This window comes from Haematobia irritans, chromosome 5 (assembly GCF_050003625.1).
Source record: "Haematobia irritans isolate KBUSLIRL chromosome 5, ASM5000362v1, whole genome shotgun sequence".
In the NCBI taxonomy this organism is placed as follows: domain Eukaryota; kingdom Metazoa; phylum Arthropoda; class Insecta; order Diptera; family Muscidae; genus Haematobia; species Haematobia irritans.
In genome coordinates, this window is record NC_134401.1 from 40110325 (window position 1) to 40126012 (window position 15688).

Below are 15688 nucleotides of genomic sequence, written 5' to 3' on the forward strand. Positions count from 1 at the left end.
GGGATTTTATACAAAACCGACAATCGGTGCAAAACGAAAAATCGATCCATCGATTTTCACCGACGGTTTTGATCACTCTAGTCAAAATACCGCAGAGTAACTTTCCTGCAGCGTGTGATGGCTTTGTCGGCCCCTTGGAGGCCATAATTAGTGCCAAAGGTAGCCAATTCGAACAAATCCAAACTGATTTTGAAATTTGATGGTTTTTTTTACTTTTGATCCACAAAAAAATGTGAAAAAATGCTATTTTAGCGCGGTAATGCGAACATAAATTGGTCTTTAGAGGAATTTCCTGGGGAACATCTCTAGAAAAATGTTCAAGTGCTACAAATTAATCGCTCTGGCTGTCTTTGCTGCTATTTTTAGCTTAAAGGTCGGTACTATGTTCGAAGTTGAAAATTATATTATTTTCGCGATTACTTTTTGAAAAATAATACTTTTAAATGAAAATCAACGTATTTCTGTTAAAGGCCTGCTTATGCATCCAAAAACGGGTCGTAACGCATATTGTGTGGCGTGTCAGCTGTTTGTTTTTGATATATGCCAGCCCATATAAACGATTACCCAACGTTTGCACATCGTAAGCGTGTCGTAAGATTCAGAAAAAAAACAAAAATTTACGTATCGTTGTCGTATCAGCCGATCAAAAAACAAGCGTGATAGATGAAAAGTACGATTAGCGTGAAAATATATTTCATTAAAATATTGTTTTCGGTTAAAATGGACGATGAGACATTACTATTTTTCGTGAAATTCATTTGAAATGTAAAAAACAAACGTTTTTCTGCCAGTTCTTGATAGTTTTTTGGTCCGTTGTTTTCAAGTTGGCTAATCGCCAAAAAAATCATACGTTGCCGTTATGATACGGCTACGCTACATTTTTAGATGCATAATCAGACCTTAAATCTTTATGAAATTAGATGAAATGGGGACCTTGCCAGCATTTCAAAGTTCCATTTCAACCTCATCGTTACCACGGACTCGTAAATGTCACTTCAACCATCATGAAAAGGTACATCAAAAAGTACATGCAAGTAATTTGCCATCCCTACTGTTAAAAAAGCCATTTTTTGTGAAACGCCAAGCGCAACCAGCTTGTTATATTTTAATTAAATAAAAACGAAAATAAAGTTCTGAAAACATAGATTATACGCTTAAAATTGTGAAAGGTATATTGGTGAACAATTTGGTGATTTTCCAAATGGAATAAAGTGATTGTTTTTCAGATATTTTACAGACACGCTGCCTCCATGGAATAAAAACACTGGTTGATAGACGCAGCAACATGTAACTCGCTACTTGTAACTCAACATCATCATTAATACAAAAAATTATGTTAAATGTAATGTGATAGTGGTATAAATGTTATATTTTTAAGAATTTGTAAATGTTTAATCAAATTAATAAATATCTAAACAAACGTGTTTTACTCGACCACAATGATTCTTTTACAACTATCTTAAAATGCACTTTTTCTGATTGTTTGGAGGGTCCCTTATTGGCGTCGTTCTAAATTGATCTATAAAGGCACCTAATAATCGCACTCATGCGAAACATTTTTGTAGTAACTTGGCGTGGTACAACTTCTCAATAGTGACGGCGCTTTTCCGACGAGTTTTTGATGTCGTATATGATTGTTTTCGACGTAGTGGGGATTCTCAAAAGAGTCCCCAAATTCAAAAAATGTTGGCAGGGGAGTATGTACAGATTGAGTTAATTTATTTGCTTTAAATAAAATTATTTGAAGAAAGTAACCGTGAAATTTCCATCGCGAAAACCGAATATAGTACCGATCTTAAAGAACGACTTTCGCTGAAAAACTGTGTGATATTTATCGCAATTGTTTAGCTACACAAACAGATGTTTTCTTTAGCTTTTCCTATTGGGTTTATTATGAGTTTATCGTTAGAAGGGCATTTTATTATTATGAATGGTCAACAATGCCAGATGTTCAGCGTGGATGTTGCCACATAATCTGTAACGATACCATCAACAGCTCAAAAAGTAAATGTCATGGCTGCTGAAGAAATCGGTGAGAAATTATTATTCAATTATTATTCCGTGTGAATTTATTGCTATACCCATGTACCCTTTATTATTATGAAATTTCATATAAAAATAACATGATTTATTTCTCGTTGAGTGACCCAAAGAAACCCTACTCGTCAAGTTTTCCAAATAAGGAGTATTTCTTTGTTGGATAATTTCTAGCGATTCTATAACAAGGGCATTAAAATTGTAAAAACCTATTGATATTTGAGCATTGTTTAAGTTGTATTCCATTTTCATGCTTTGTTTTTTGGTCATTTATACAATAACGTTACAAATTAACAATTAAATTCACCTCTTTCAGAACTTTTGGAACGCGTATTGTTGCGTTTGGGATGTGCGGATACGGATGATAAACTGGAGGCCTGTGTTGGCCGGTTCTTAACACCGGTCATATTGAAAATCACATCGCCTCATGACACAGTACGAAATAAGGTAAGCAACATTTCATATGACGAACATTTTTTTAAATTAAAATATAATTTTTTTTTAAATCTTTCCCCAATAGGTGGTTGAGGTCTTGACCCATATAAAACGACGTTTGAGTTCCAGACCTTTGGTTCAAATACCCGTTGAAGCTTTAATCGATCAGTACAAGGCCTCATCAAATTCACCATTTTTACAAAATTTCGCTATAATTTTTATTACTATGGGATACCCACGTCTGAATCTCGAAACACGTTCAAGCTTAGCAGCCAAGCTCATAGGATGTGAGGATAAATTGGAAAGCTATCAGGATAAGTATGTAAACTTGTGGTTCTTGGGCATGCTAATTTTTTGATTTTTTTCTTAGATTATTTATGCTGATTTTATCGGATCTGAATGAAATAAAATTACCTGATGATCCAGCTCAAAGAAAAGAAGTTTTAAAGTTAGATGATAAGCCAGAAATTAAAAAGAATTTTATGTCGTTGCTTCAGGATGTATTACTTTTACCATATGGAGTTACACAAGATCAAGATGTGCCACCTCCCGGTATGAGCCCATATTCTTTTAAGAGAATAATCAATAATAATTGGAAGGCTGAGGAATTGGAAAATGTAGGTTTATGTAATAGAAAGAAACAATCCATTCTGAACTGAATTATTTTCCATTATCTCACTTTTAGATCAAAAAAGGCATAGTACGTTTTATTTGCTCGGGCATATTTAGCGACATTGATATTTTCCTATTGCTTGTGATTGCATCCTCGGATACCCGTTTTAGTGTTGCTACACCAGCCATTGCAGAGTTGAGTAAAGTTGTTACCATACTCGATTTTACAGATTCTCATGTGACTATGCCTTTGTATACCTTATTTTCGGGCAATAACTCTAATGTGGCAGAACGTAAAACAACACCGTCTTGTGCTAGAGTAAGACAGAAACTGCTAGTATATCTCATAAAATGTCGTGGCAAAGGTATTAGTGTACCCAAAGGCATACAGGTGGTATTCGAAGGCCTTTTTGGAGCAAATACCAATCAAAAATGTAAAGTTTTGTCCCTGCAATTTGCTGAAAATCTCATTAAAGAAGGTCCCTCGGATATCATAACGAAAGTGTCCAAAGTTTTGTTAACAGGATTTTCTAAACTCGTTGGCAAGGATTCCAATGAGCCTAACGATGTTCAAAATGCTGCCTATTCAGCATTGGCTCAGTTATCGAGATCCTGTCCCACGGCTGTTAATCAGGATTTGAAAATTGTTCTATCATATTTCAACCATTTAACAAATTCACCACCCGATTTGCATAGCTCTATAAGAGAGGCTTTAGTCGCCATGTCTCCAGCATTTGCTTGGAAACCCGAAGACCATAAAAAGAATGAGGACAATGAGGAGGCTATGAGTGAGGAAGTTGTGCAATTAACGGGTCAACAACATTTACTGCTGGCCATGCTCTCCGACAATGCTGAATCTAAATTACAAATTGTCCAAAATGTTTCGGGTATATTTCTTACAACATGTTATCCCGAATATTATGCACCTGCCAGATATTTGCTATTGCTCATAGCAGGCGAAAGGTAAATATTGAAAATTTGCTGTTTTAAAAACCCAAAAAAAATTCAATAATTTTATTTTTAGAAATTCCTTGCGTGAGAATGTTACCTCTTATTTGTATGGAGTCTCTAAAAAGGATCACATCAACTATCAAATGTTGTCTTCCATTGAATTTTTGCACGAAGATAAAGATGTGGAAGATTTCAATAAGCTTATCTCGGAGCAAAGACATGTTATATTGCCAAGTTTTAAATCAATGATGCGCCATGTAAACGAAATTGCTGAAAAAAGGCTTAAGAAAAATCTTGCCATTGTAGTTGGTCGCACTAAATTGCCTTTCTCCTTGGAAGTATATGAAGAGGTGGGTATACATAATTTATTATTATATACAGCAGTTGATAGAAAAATCGATTTCCTATTTAGATTTTGGATTATTTACGCATTTGTCTATGGTATTCAGCAGGAGCACGTTGTGCACCCGGTGATTCAAAGTATCAGCATAAATTAAAGAAATATATTTTGTGTAATTATGAGGAATCGGAAAATAATGAACTTCATCAATATCTATTATTTATACAAAAAGCCGTTGAAGCCAGGAGACGTAAGTTTTGGGTGCTTTTTAATACTTTTTTTAAGTTTTTCTTTAATATTTTTGTTTTCTCATTTCAGATGAATCGAATCTTTTGTGTCTATATGACTTGCTGAATGCCCAACCGGCCATGTTATGCAAGTCACAAATGCATTTACTAGAACCTTTAAGTAATTCCCTAAAGGATGTATCCGAAGTAATGCGTTCGAATGTAGCCCAAATTGTTGGTATTCTATGGGCTTATGGATTCAACGAACCTGAATTTAATGCACAAGTAAATATTTCTTTTTGTAAACGTAAATATAAAATCATTAGGGCCTAGGTGTTTATGAAAAAATATTTAGAAATTTAGCAACGGTTAGCAAAAATTATTTGGCCGACTATAACATGAACTGGGCAAATTAAAAATTTAATTGAATCTAAGAACTATTTAAAATTATTGAACATGTTTTGACCACTAATTTTTTTAGAATATTAGGGACGTTAATTAAAAGAAAAAATTATTTAGTCATTAAAAATTATTTATTAGTGTAATTAAAGTGGTAATTGGATCATTAAATTTATTTTGTAAATATTTGAATCCAAACTAAAAATTTTTATTGCATCCACAAAATGTTATGTTATGGGTCCTAAATTCATTTAAAATATTAATGACATTTTTACTCATTTATTCTGGGGCTTTTCGACCAAATAAATTAATTTATTGGATAAATTAAATTATTTTGTAAATGTTTAAATCAACTAAAAATTTAATTGCATCCACCAAATATTATTTTTTGTGTCCTAAATTCATTTAGAATATTAATTACATGTTTAACTTTCGGCCAAATAACTTAATTACAATGAACTGCACACAAAAATTTTTGTTTTTAATTAAAAAATTATTTCTTATTTATTTATTACAATTTTATAAACCATAGTAAGCATTATAAAAGTTAAATTTTCCTAACAATTATAAAAAATTATTATTTTGAAAATGTAGTAAACATTTTTTATAACATTAGGAACGACAATTAGAAGGGTTTTAGACGATGCAATAATTGCATGCAATAATTGCACGCAATTCTTGTTTGTAGGCAAACGGGGTAGAGAAGCAAAGGGGGTAGAAAAAATTTCATGTTTTCCGTTCCTCTTGCAATTTTTTGACATTTCTGAAACTTGAAATTTCAAGCGATTGCATGAAAAATTTCAACGTATAAATGCTGAAGTTTTTAAGAAGCAACTTTAAAAGAGAATACAAAAAATTGCACGCAACTAGTTGCATCGTCTAAAACCCCTCTTAAACATTTTTTTTTTTGGCTCACTAAATAATTGATTAAAAAATTATTGGTTACATTAAAATATTAATTGGAATAAATTATTTCTGTGATCAATATTTGGATCATCTAAAAATTTAATTTTATGTTAACTGATATTTTTTATTATTTAAGTCTTAAGTTTTTTTTTTTTTTTTTTTGCAAAATAACGTAATTACAATGGCCGGCTCTCTAGTTTTTTTGTTTGTTTATATCCTTTGGTGGCATAGTAAAAAAATATAAAAACATATTAATTGAATCATTTTTATTTTTTTTCTTTATTTTATTCCCCTTTAGATTAGTGACACCTTAAAAAATTTGCCACAGAAATCCTTAGAGCATAAACATGGATGGTTATTAGTTTTGGGTCATGCCTTTAGCCGTATAATACAAAACTATAAAGAGAATGAAACACCTAAAGATTTACAAAAATGGCCCGAGTTTGTTGATGCCATAAAAGTTATAGGTAAGATTTGGAAATCTTTGATATCCAAAAGTAATCTAAATATTTTCGTTTTTTTGTTTTTAGCTGAAATTTTGGTAAAAGGCCCTCAAGATTTGCTCATATCAGCTGCTGCTAAATGTTTTTCTATGATTAGCAAATGGAATGAAATACCAAATGTGCAACTGGAAATTACTTTCCAAACTCAGGGAAACGACAATGATGATGACGATGATGAAGCAATGACCGAATACAGTAAGTTCTAGTTAAAATATTCAAATGTTAACTAATTCCAAATCCTTATATTTAGCTGCTACTGGATCTACAAAATTCTTTATATTCACTGTGGTCCATAGACTTTTGAAAAGTTCTTCAGTTCGTCCGAAAATTCGAGCAGAAGCTGCTAAATGTCTAGGTAATTTAGCCATAGGCGATGGTCAATACTTTACACAACGTAACTTGGATAAATTCCTGGATTTGGCAAAAATTCAAAAAGATGCCGCATTAAACATAGCCATTTCTGATGCCATGGCTACAACATTATGTGGTTATGATATAAATGAGGGTATACCCAGTGAGAATTTCGTGAATCCCCATTGTAATGATGAATTATTTGAGAAATTTTTGAATAGACTCATACGTTTGGTACCCGAACCAAATCCTCAATGTCGCCAGTCATGCTCTGTATGGCTTTTAGCAGTGGTCAAAAATTGTAGTTATCGTCCAGCTGTGTTAAACAAAAAGCAAATGTTGCAATATGCTTTTACCGAATTATTATCGGATGACAGTGGTATGTTGATAAACTTACATAACTAAGTTGGAAGAATTTTTTGTAAAGGATTTGTAATTTTGCTTGTAGAATTTGTCCAAGATGTTGCCTCTAGAGGTTTGGGTTTAGTTTATAACTTATCGGATCCCAATAGCCAAAATGATCTAGCCAATTCTCTATTGGATCAACTCATGGGTGGTAAACGCAAAGTAAATAAGGTCAATGAAGATACTGAACTATTTGCCGAAGGTATGCTGGGCAAAACTCCAACTGGGTAAGAATTTTCAATTATTTTATTTTGAAAAAAAGTCTTTACTTAAATGTCTGATTTTTCTTAGCGGCAATATAACAACCTATAAAGAGCTATGCTCTTTAGCCTCTGACCTCAATCAACCCGAAATGATTTATCAATTTATGCAATTGGCTAATCATAATGCTTCATGGACTAGTAAACTGGGAGCTGCCTTTGGCCTAAAATCTCTATCAAGTGAACAGAAAGCCAAAATGCAACCTTATTTTGGAAAAATAATACCCCGCCTATATCGTTACAAATATGATCCAACACCGAAAATTCAAAATTCTATGATTTCCATATGGGATTCCATAGTGACGGAACCCAAAGAAGTTGTTGAACAATATTATTGGGAAATTTTACGTGAACTTTTGGATAATTTAACTTTCAACGAATGGAGAGTCCGTATTGCATGTTGTTTAGCCGTAAGAGATTTATTAAGGCGTCCCAATGGTTTACGCCTACGAACGGAGGAGAAAAATCGTTATGCCGGTGGATCTAAATCACCTTCCAAAACTAATGCCATGGAAGTGGGTAAGTTATTTTGTAAACAAACTGATTATTTACAAAAGGAAAATGAAAAAAATTAAAATCGGAGGAGATACGAATATATGCGATGCCTTCATACATCCATTACCATACTAAAACCTGAAATGGGTTTTAAATAGGATGATACAGATATCAGCTGCACGCGATAGATTATCTTTGATAAATATCGTAGAATACAGAACAACATCGAACGCATAAAGATGAAGGCTACCTAGGTGGTTACTTTAGAATGCCATTTTTATCTTTAAAGTTTGGAAAATGATTCTACTTCCGAACGACATTAATTTTTATTATTTTTTATATAGACGAGGTTCCCGAACCGGAATTGAAGGAATTATGGTGTCAACTTTTCCGTGTAATGGATGATATACACGAGGGTACAAGACTGGCGGCTGAGGGTACTGCATTATTCCTTAGCAAGGTATGTTTTAGACTTTTCGTAATGCCAGCCACCAATACAACCAAGGACATTTTCCTTAGCTTTGTGTTACAGCAGCCTCTTCTGACCATGGAAAATCGGGTACAGCTGTGGCTTCGTCCATTTTACCCTTCCTTTTGGAAACTGGTGTAACACACACAGTGGCGGATATCAGGAAAATTAGTATAAAAACTATATCGGAAATGATTGATTCCTCTGGAGCACTGATAGCACCACATTTACCTTCACTAATACCATGTTTGTTAAAAGCCACAGGAGAATTGGAATCAACAAAACTTTCGTATTTATCCACACGTTTGGGAGCTGATCATGATGCTCAAGAAAAAGTTGATTCTCTAAGAGCAGAGGCGGCAAAATCACATCATACCACAGAGACCACAGCGAAGGTAAATGGATTTTTTTCCATTGAAATTTTGTTTCCTAATTAGTTAAAAATATTTTATAATAGTGTGTTCGCTTTGTGGATTATGCTGCCTTGGAAAAAATGACACCAGCCGTTTTAGATATTATAAAGACTTCTGTAAATTTGGGTAGTAAAATCGCTGCTGCCCATTTAATATGTCTGGTAAGTCGTAAGGTTTTCCAAAATATTGCGAACGGTAAATGGTTCAACATACCATAATTTGTATACCATAATTTTTATTTTAGATTAGCATACGTTTAGGTAAGGAAATGACACCTTTAGTTGGTAAATATTTGGGTGCTTGTTTTGTGGGCATAAAGGATCGTAATGCCACTGTGAGAAAATACTATGCTAGTGCTATTGGCCATTTAGTTGGTATTGCCAAGGTAAGATATTTGTGTAAAACACCACATCGTTTCGAATGTTGATTCCTAAAAATATCCATTGATGTCATACAGGAACAATCAATTCGAAATTTATTTATTAAATTGGATGAATCATATATGGAAAATACTTCGAATCGCACAGCCGTTATATTAGTTCTACAATCGATTAATAAACGCCATAATGAGTTAATAAAAGACTATTTGGATAATGCCCTGCCTTTAATATTCTTTGCTATGCATGAAGAACAAAGCGAAGAAAATAAAGCTACCATTGAATCGTGGAAAGATTTATGGAATGAAGTTAGTTCAGGAGATGCCGGAATTCGCATGAATTTAAATGTTATTGTTCCCAAATTGGAACAGGCTCTCAATGATGCCAGCTGGTCTAGGAAGGCACAATCGGCTAATGCCATTAAAACAATTGCCAAACGCCTCAAAGACACCTTGGAGGAAAAAGATCGCTTACGCCTAATTAACTTACTCATCAATGGTCTTCAAGGTCGTACATTTCAGGGTAAAGAGCGTTTACTGCAAGCATTGGCCGCTCTTTGTAAGGGTCTAGATCCAAAACATGAAATATGTGAGAAAATTGTAGAGGCCGCAATGAAGGAATGTCGAAAGGAGGAACCCCAGTATAGAACTTTAGTTCTATCCAGTTTGGGCGATATTTTGGAGGAGCTAGAAGTTGATCGCTTTGAAGAAGTCTACAATATGCTTTGGTATATTCTAGATAAGAAAGCATTACGTAAATTATCCACATCAGACGATGATGGTGAGGAGGATGAAACAGATTTGACAACAGATGAACGCAACCGCAGGGCCACCGTATTAAATAAACTCAAGGAAAATGTTTGTGAGACCTTGGGTAAATCATGGCCACGCCACTCTCTAGAGACTCAAACAAAATACCAACAATTATTTGCTGAACGTTGCTCCACCATTATTGTGGATAACACAAGACCAGTACAAGTGGCCCTTATGATAGCCCTAGCGAAATTCACAGAAAGATTACAGATTCTCAGCAATCAAACCGAGGGAAATGAAGACGCCAATGCTATAGTCAACAAAGAGAAGAAAGTGAAAGTGGACAAAGAGATGGAGCGTAATGTTATAGTGGAGAAAATTTGTCAAGATGTCCTCTCGGCCGTTACATATGCCTCAGGTAATTTTTATATGCTAAGCTAACAATTGATGCCTGGTGTGCATATAAGGAAAAAAGTTGTGGTTTCTTCAGACTTTATTTATGATACGATTGTGCATATTTCTTTCTTTTTTCCTTCCAGGCATACCCCATACCGGCTTGAAAAAAGAGGCTCTCAGCATTGTGTTAATCTTAATTAAACGCCTTAGCGAAGCCAAGGACATGAAACATTTAACAATGATTAAGCAAAACTTTGACGAAAATCTTCCTAAATTTCAAAAGGATTCAGCACCAGAAGTACGTTGTCGCATTAAGGATATTGAGGAGAAGTTAAGCAAATCAGGTTTTCAAGATCACTGATCATTGAGATTCATTTGTTAATATAAGCATACTTACGTAAATGGGAAATATACACTAATGGGAGAGGTATGGTCTCAATTAAAATAACATTTCTAAAAATAGGATCACATTTTTTTTATTTTTTGCGGTTTTATTAAAAGTTACGTGTTTGTGGCAATTATTTTATCAATCTAATAATTACTTAATTACCAAAAAATTAACAAAAGATTTGGTAGTACAAAAAGACACATAAAAAAGAGCTAATTGTTTTAAAAATGTGTCTTTACCAGTTTTAAGAGGTAGAATATACAAATAAAACTTTTTTTTCAAAATTTTATTTCTATAGAAAATTTTGTCAAAATTTTATTTCTATAACAAATTTTTTCAACATTTTATTTCTATAGAAAATTTTGTCAAAATTTTATTTCTATAGAAAATTTTGTCAAAATTTTATTTCTATATAAAATTTTGTCAAAATTTTATTTCTATAGAAAATTTTGTCAAAATTTTATTTCTATAGAAAATTTTGTCAAAATTTTATTTCTATAGAAAATTTTGTCAAAATTTTATTTCTATAGAAAATTTTGTCAAAATTTTATTTCTATAGAAAATTTTGTCAAAATTTTATTTCTATAGAAAATTTTGTCAAAATTTTATTTCTATAGAAAATTTTGTCAAAATTTTATTTCTATAGAAAATTTTGTCAAAATTTTATTTCTATAGAAAATTTTGTCAAAATTTTATTTCTATAGAAAATTTTGTCAAAATTTTATTTCTGTAGAAAATTTTGTCAAAATTTTATTTCTATAGAAAATTTTGTCAAAATTTTATTTCTATAGAAAATTTTGTCAAAATTTTATTTCTATAGAAAATTTTGTCAAAATTTTATTTCTATAGAAAATTTTGTCAAAATTTTATTTCTATAGAAAATTTTGTCAAAATTTTATTTCTATAGAAAATTTTGTCAAAATTTTATTTCTATAGAAAATTTTGTCAAAATGTTATCTCTATAGAAAATTTTGTCAAAATTTTATTTCTATAGAAAATTTTGTCAAAATTGTATTTCTATAGAAAATTTTGTCAAAATTTTATTTCTATAGAAAATTTTGTCAAAATTTTATTTCTATAGAAAATTTTGTCAAAATTGTATTTCTATAGAAAATTTTGTCAAAATTTTATTTCTATAGAAAATTTTGTCAAAATTTTATTTCTATAGAAAATTTTGTCAAAATTTTATTTCTATAGAAAATTTTGTCAAAATGTTATTTCTATAGAAAATGTTGTCAAATTTATATTTCTATAACAATTTTTTTCAAAATGTTATCTCTATAGAAAATTTTGTCAAAATTTTATTTCTATAGAAAATGTTGTCAAATTTATATTTCTATAACAAATTTTGACAAAATGTTATCTCTATAGAAAATTTTGTCAAAATTTTATTTCTATAGAAAATTTTGTCAAAATTTTATTTCTATAGAAAATTTTGTCAAAATTTTATTTCTATAGAAAATTTTGTCAAAATTGTATTTCTATAGAAAATTTTGTCAAAATTTTATTTCTATAGAAAATTTTGTCAAAATTTTATTTCTATAGAAAATTTTGTCAAAATTGTATGTCTATAGAAAATTTTGTCAAAATTTTAGTTCTATAGAAAATTTTGCCAAATTTTATTTCTATAGAAAATTTTGTCAAAATTTTATTTCTATATAAAAATTTTGTTAAAATTATTGTAAAGCCCCTTTTTTCGGAAGGTTCAAGTGTGGTTTACTTTTGGGTTTAGTGAACTGCCTGAATTTATTCTGATAATTGGTTGATAGTTTGCTGCAAGTAGAGGATGCTGGATGCTTGCAGTCTATAGGGCTTGGCTCATATAAATTTGACAAACATTCTTTTCCTCTGTTGGTTAAGCTACACTTGTAGTTTAGTCAATGCATGGTTTTAAGCTGAAATCAAAAAAACAACAACAAATTTATATTTCTATAACAAATTTTGTCTAAATTTTATTTCTATAGAATATTTTGTCAACATTTTATTTCTATAAAAAATGTTTGCCAACATTTTATTTCTATAACAAATTTTGTCAACATTTTTTTTCTTTAGAAAATTTTGTCAAAATTTTATTTCTCTAACAAATTTTGTCAAAATTTTATTTCTATAACATATTTTGTCAAAATTTTATTTCTATAGCACATTCTGTAAATTTTTTTTTCTATAAAAAATTTTATTTCTATAGAAAACTTTGTCAAAATTTTAGTTCTATAGAAAATTTTGCCAAATTTTATTTCTATAGAAAATTTTGTCAAAATTGTATTTCTATATAAAAATTTTGTCAAAATTTGATTTCTATAACAAATTTTGTAAAAATTTTATATCTATCGATAAATTTGTCAACATTTTATTATTTTGTCAAAATGTTATTTCTATAGAAAATTTTGTCAAAATTTTATTTCTATAACAAATTTTGTCAAAATTGTATCTCTAGAAAATTTTGTCAAAATTTTATTTCTATAACAAATTTTGTCAAAATTGTATCTCTAGAAATTTTTGTCAAAATTTTATTTCTATAGAAAATTTTGTCAAAATTTTATTTCTTTTTGTTTGTTATTGTTGGCTTCTCTTCAATCGTTATTGGTGTTTTTTTTTTGTGTTTTTGATCTCAGCTTAAAGCCATGCATTGACTAAACTACAAGTGTAGCTTAACCAACAGAGGAAAAGTATGCTTGTCAAATTTATTTGGGCAAAGCCCTATAGACTGCAAGATGGTTGGATGTACAGCTGTTTCGGAATTACCACATTCCTCATCAGCATCCTCTACTTGCAGCAAAACTATCAACCAATTATCAGAATAAATTCGGGTAATTCACTCAACCCAACGTGAACTACACTTGAACCTCCCGAAAACAGCTGTACATCCAACCATCTTGCAGCCTATAGGGCTTTGCCCAAATAAATTTGACAAGCATACTTTTCCTCTGTTGGTTAAGCTACACTTGTAGTTTAGTCAATGCATGGCTTTAAGCTGAGATCAAAAACACAAAAAAACAACAATAACGATTGAAGAGAAGCCAACAATAACAAACAAAACGAATGAAGATAGAGGAAGCACGCTCAAAAACAAACCCAGCCAAATACATACAAATCGATGATTTGAGTTTGGCAAAGGAAAAGAGATATGCTGGCAAATTTGTTTTAGGCAGTAGCCGACTATCAAACCCTTTTTCGGGAGGTTCAAGTGTAGTTCACGTTGGGTTGAGTGAATTACCCGAATTTATTCTGATAATTGGTTGATAGTTTTGCTGCAAGTAGAGGATGCTGATGAGGAATGTGGTAATTCCGAAACAGCTGTACATCCAACCATCTTGCAGTCTATAGGGCTTTGCCCAAATAAATTTGACAAGCATACTTTTCCTCTGTTGGTTAAGCTACACTTGTAGTTTAGTCAATGCATGGCTTTAAGCTGAGATCAAAAACACAAAAAAACAAAATTTTATTTCTATAGAAAATTTTGTCAAAATTTTATTTTCTATAGAAATAAAATTTTGTCTTTTTTTATTTCTATAGAAATAAAATTTTGTCCAAATTTTATTACTGTGGAATATAATAGAAGAGGAATGTTTTAAAAAATTCGATCAACCTACCAAACAGTAAAAAATCTACCCTTTTTGGTAGATTTCTACCAATTGTGGCAACAGTGTTTGTAATAAAGAACGGCTACGATTGAGGTAAATGTGTGTCGTATATTCATATATTTGATTTGTAATAATCTACAATTTTGCTTCGCATATAACTGATAAATACTCGAGGTTCCACGTGAAGTGCATGTAAAATGCATGTAGTTATCTTTCTCTAGTACTTAAGTTTTTATATATTGTTTTTTTTTTTTTTTAATTTTTTATGGAGCACAAATTATTGCGGATAAGTACCCGTTGGTATTTGATAAACAACTGTTCTATTCACTGTTTGCGCTGGAAAGCGAACTTCATATATGTTGCGAAATGTTATTCGATACAGTATCAAAAATTCGACTTTTCGATTTTCTGACTTTATCAAAAGTTGACTTCAAGTTTCGATTTTGTGAAAGTTGTTTTTTAGAGTCGACATGTCGATTTTTTCACTTTATAAAAATTTGGAAAAATCGACTGCGAGTTTCGACTTTTTGAAAATTTGGATAGGGTGACTTCTTGAAAGCCAAATTTTAGAGTCTTACGGCCATTTTGATGTATCTCGGTTAGACTTTAACTCCCAGTTAACAGAAAGTAAAATCGAAATATCTTCTCTCCGGTTAACTTTAACAGAAAAATGTTTAGCAGTTAAGTTCCTAACTGGCGTATGGAATATATAGGCAAGATGACAAACATGTCCATAGTACGGTTTAAAAGTTCGTTAGCTAACGTAGCACTAACGGAGCTTCCAGAAAATGGGGGTTAGTCTTCTTGAAATTTTAAAAAGGTCAACTTTTTTTTTAAATTAGAAAAAATCCTTTTTTGCAGTTTTCTTTTTTATTTTTTTTTTTTTTTTCAAAAAACTGCTTTTCGAATTCCGAGCTTTTTAAACGTTTGGAAAAGTTGACATTTTGAAAATTTGGGTAAGTCGACTTTCGGAAAAGTAGATTTTCGTGTCTTGGACTTCTTGAAAGTTTGAAATGAGTGCAACTTTTCGATTTTTCCTATTCTTGAATTTTTCCTATTCTTCGATTTTCAAAAATATCAAAAGTCGATTAGTCAATCTATTTTGATTGTGTTGTTGTTTTTTATGGGAATTCATACAAAAAAAAACTTAACAGCAATTCATGCACAGAAAAAAATTTCACGAAAAATATTCCAATTAACAGGTTGCCCGATAAGTCCCCGGTCTAACAAAGAAAAACACATTTTTTTGTCAAAATTCGTTTTTATTATTCAACATAGTTGCCTTCAAGAGCGATACAACGATTATAACGACCTTCCAATTTTTTGATACCATTTTGGTAGTACTCTTTCGGTTTTGCCTCAAAATAGGCCTCAGTTTCGACGATCACCTC

General features: G+C 31.3%; 1 protein-coding gene and 1 long non-coding RNA gene across 2 annotated transcripts; both read left to right on the forward strand.

Moving 5' to 3' along the window:
• The first annotated feature begins 966 nt into the window (after window positions 1-966).
• On the forward strand, window positions 967-1440 carry LOC142241879 (uncharacterized). Its single transcript, XR_012723852.1, has 2 exons — window positions 967-1169; window positions 1227-1440. It is a non-coding gene; the product is annotated as an uncharacterized LOC142241879 (long non-coding RNA).
• A 516-nt stretch (window positions 1441-1956) lies between these two features.
• LOC142242028 (proteasome-associated protein ECM29 homolog) lies at window positions 1957-10793 on the forward strand. The gene is made up of 19 exons (XM_075313942.1): window positions 1957-2032; window positions 2354-2484; window positions 2558-2790; window positions 2843-3089; window positions 3158-4047; window positions 4109-4385; window positions 4448-4625; window positions 4694-4887; window positions 6206-6374; window positions 6438-6605; window positions 6661-7140; window positions 7210-7393; window positions 7458-7945; window positions 8266-8381; window positions 8441-8785; window positions 8848-8964; window positions 9048-9188; window positions 9261-10350; window positions 10472-10793. Exons 1-19 carry the CDS (start codon window positions 2014-2016, stop codon window positions 10687-10689), a joined length of 5685 nt encoding a protein of 1894 aa, XP_075170057.1. The 5' UTR covers window positions 1957-2013; the 3' UTR covers window positions 10690-10793.
• Window positions 10794-15688: the final 4895 nt, after the last annotated feature.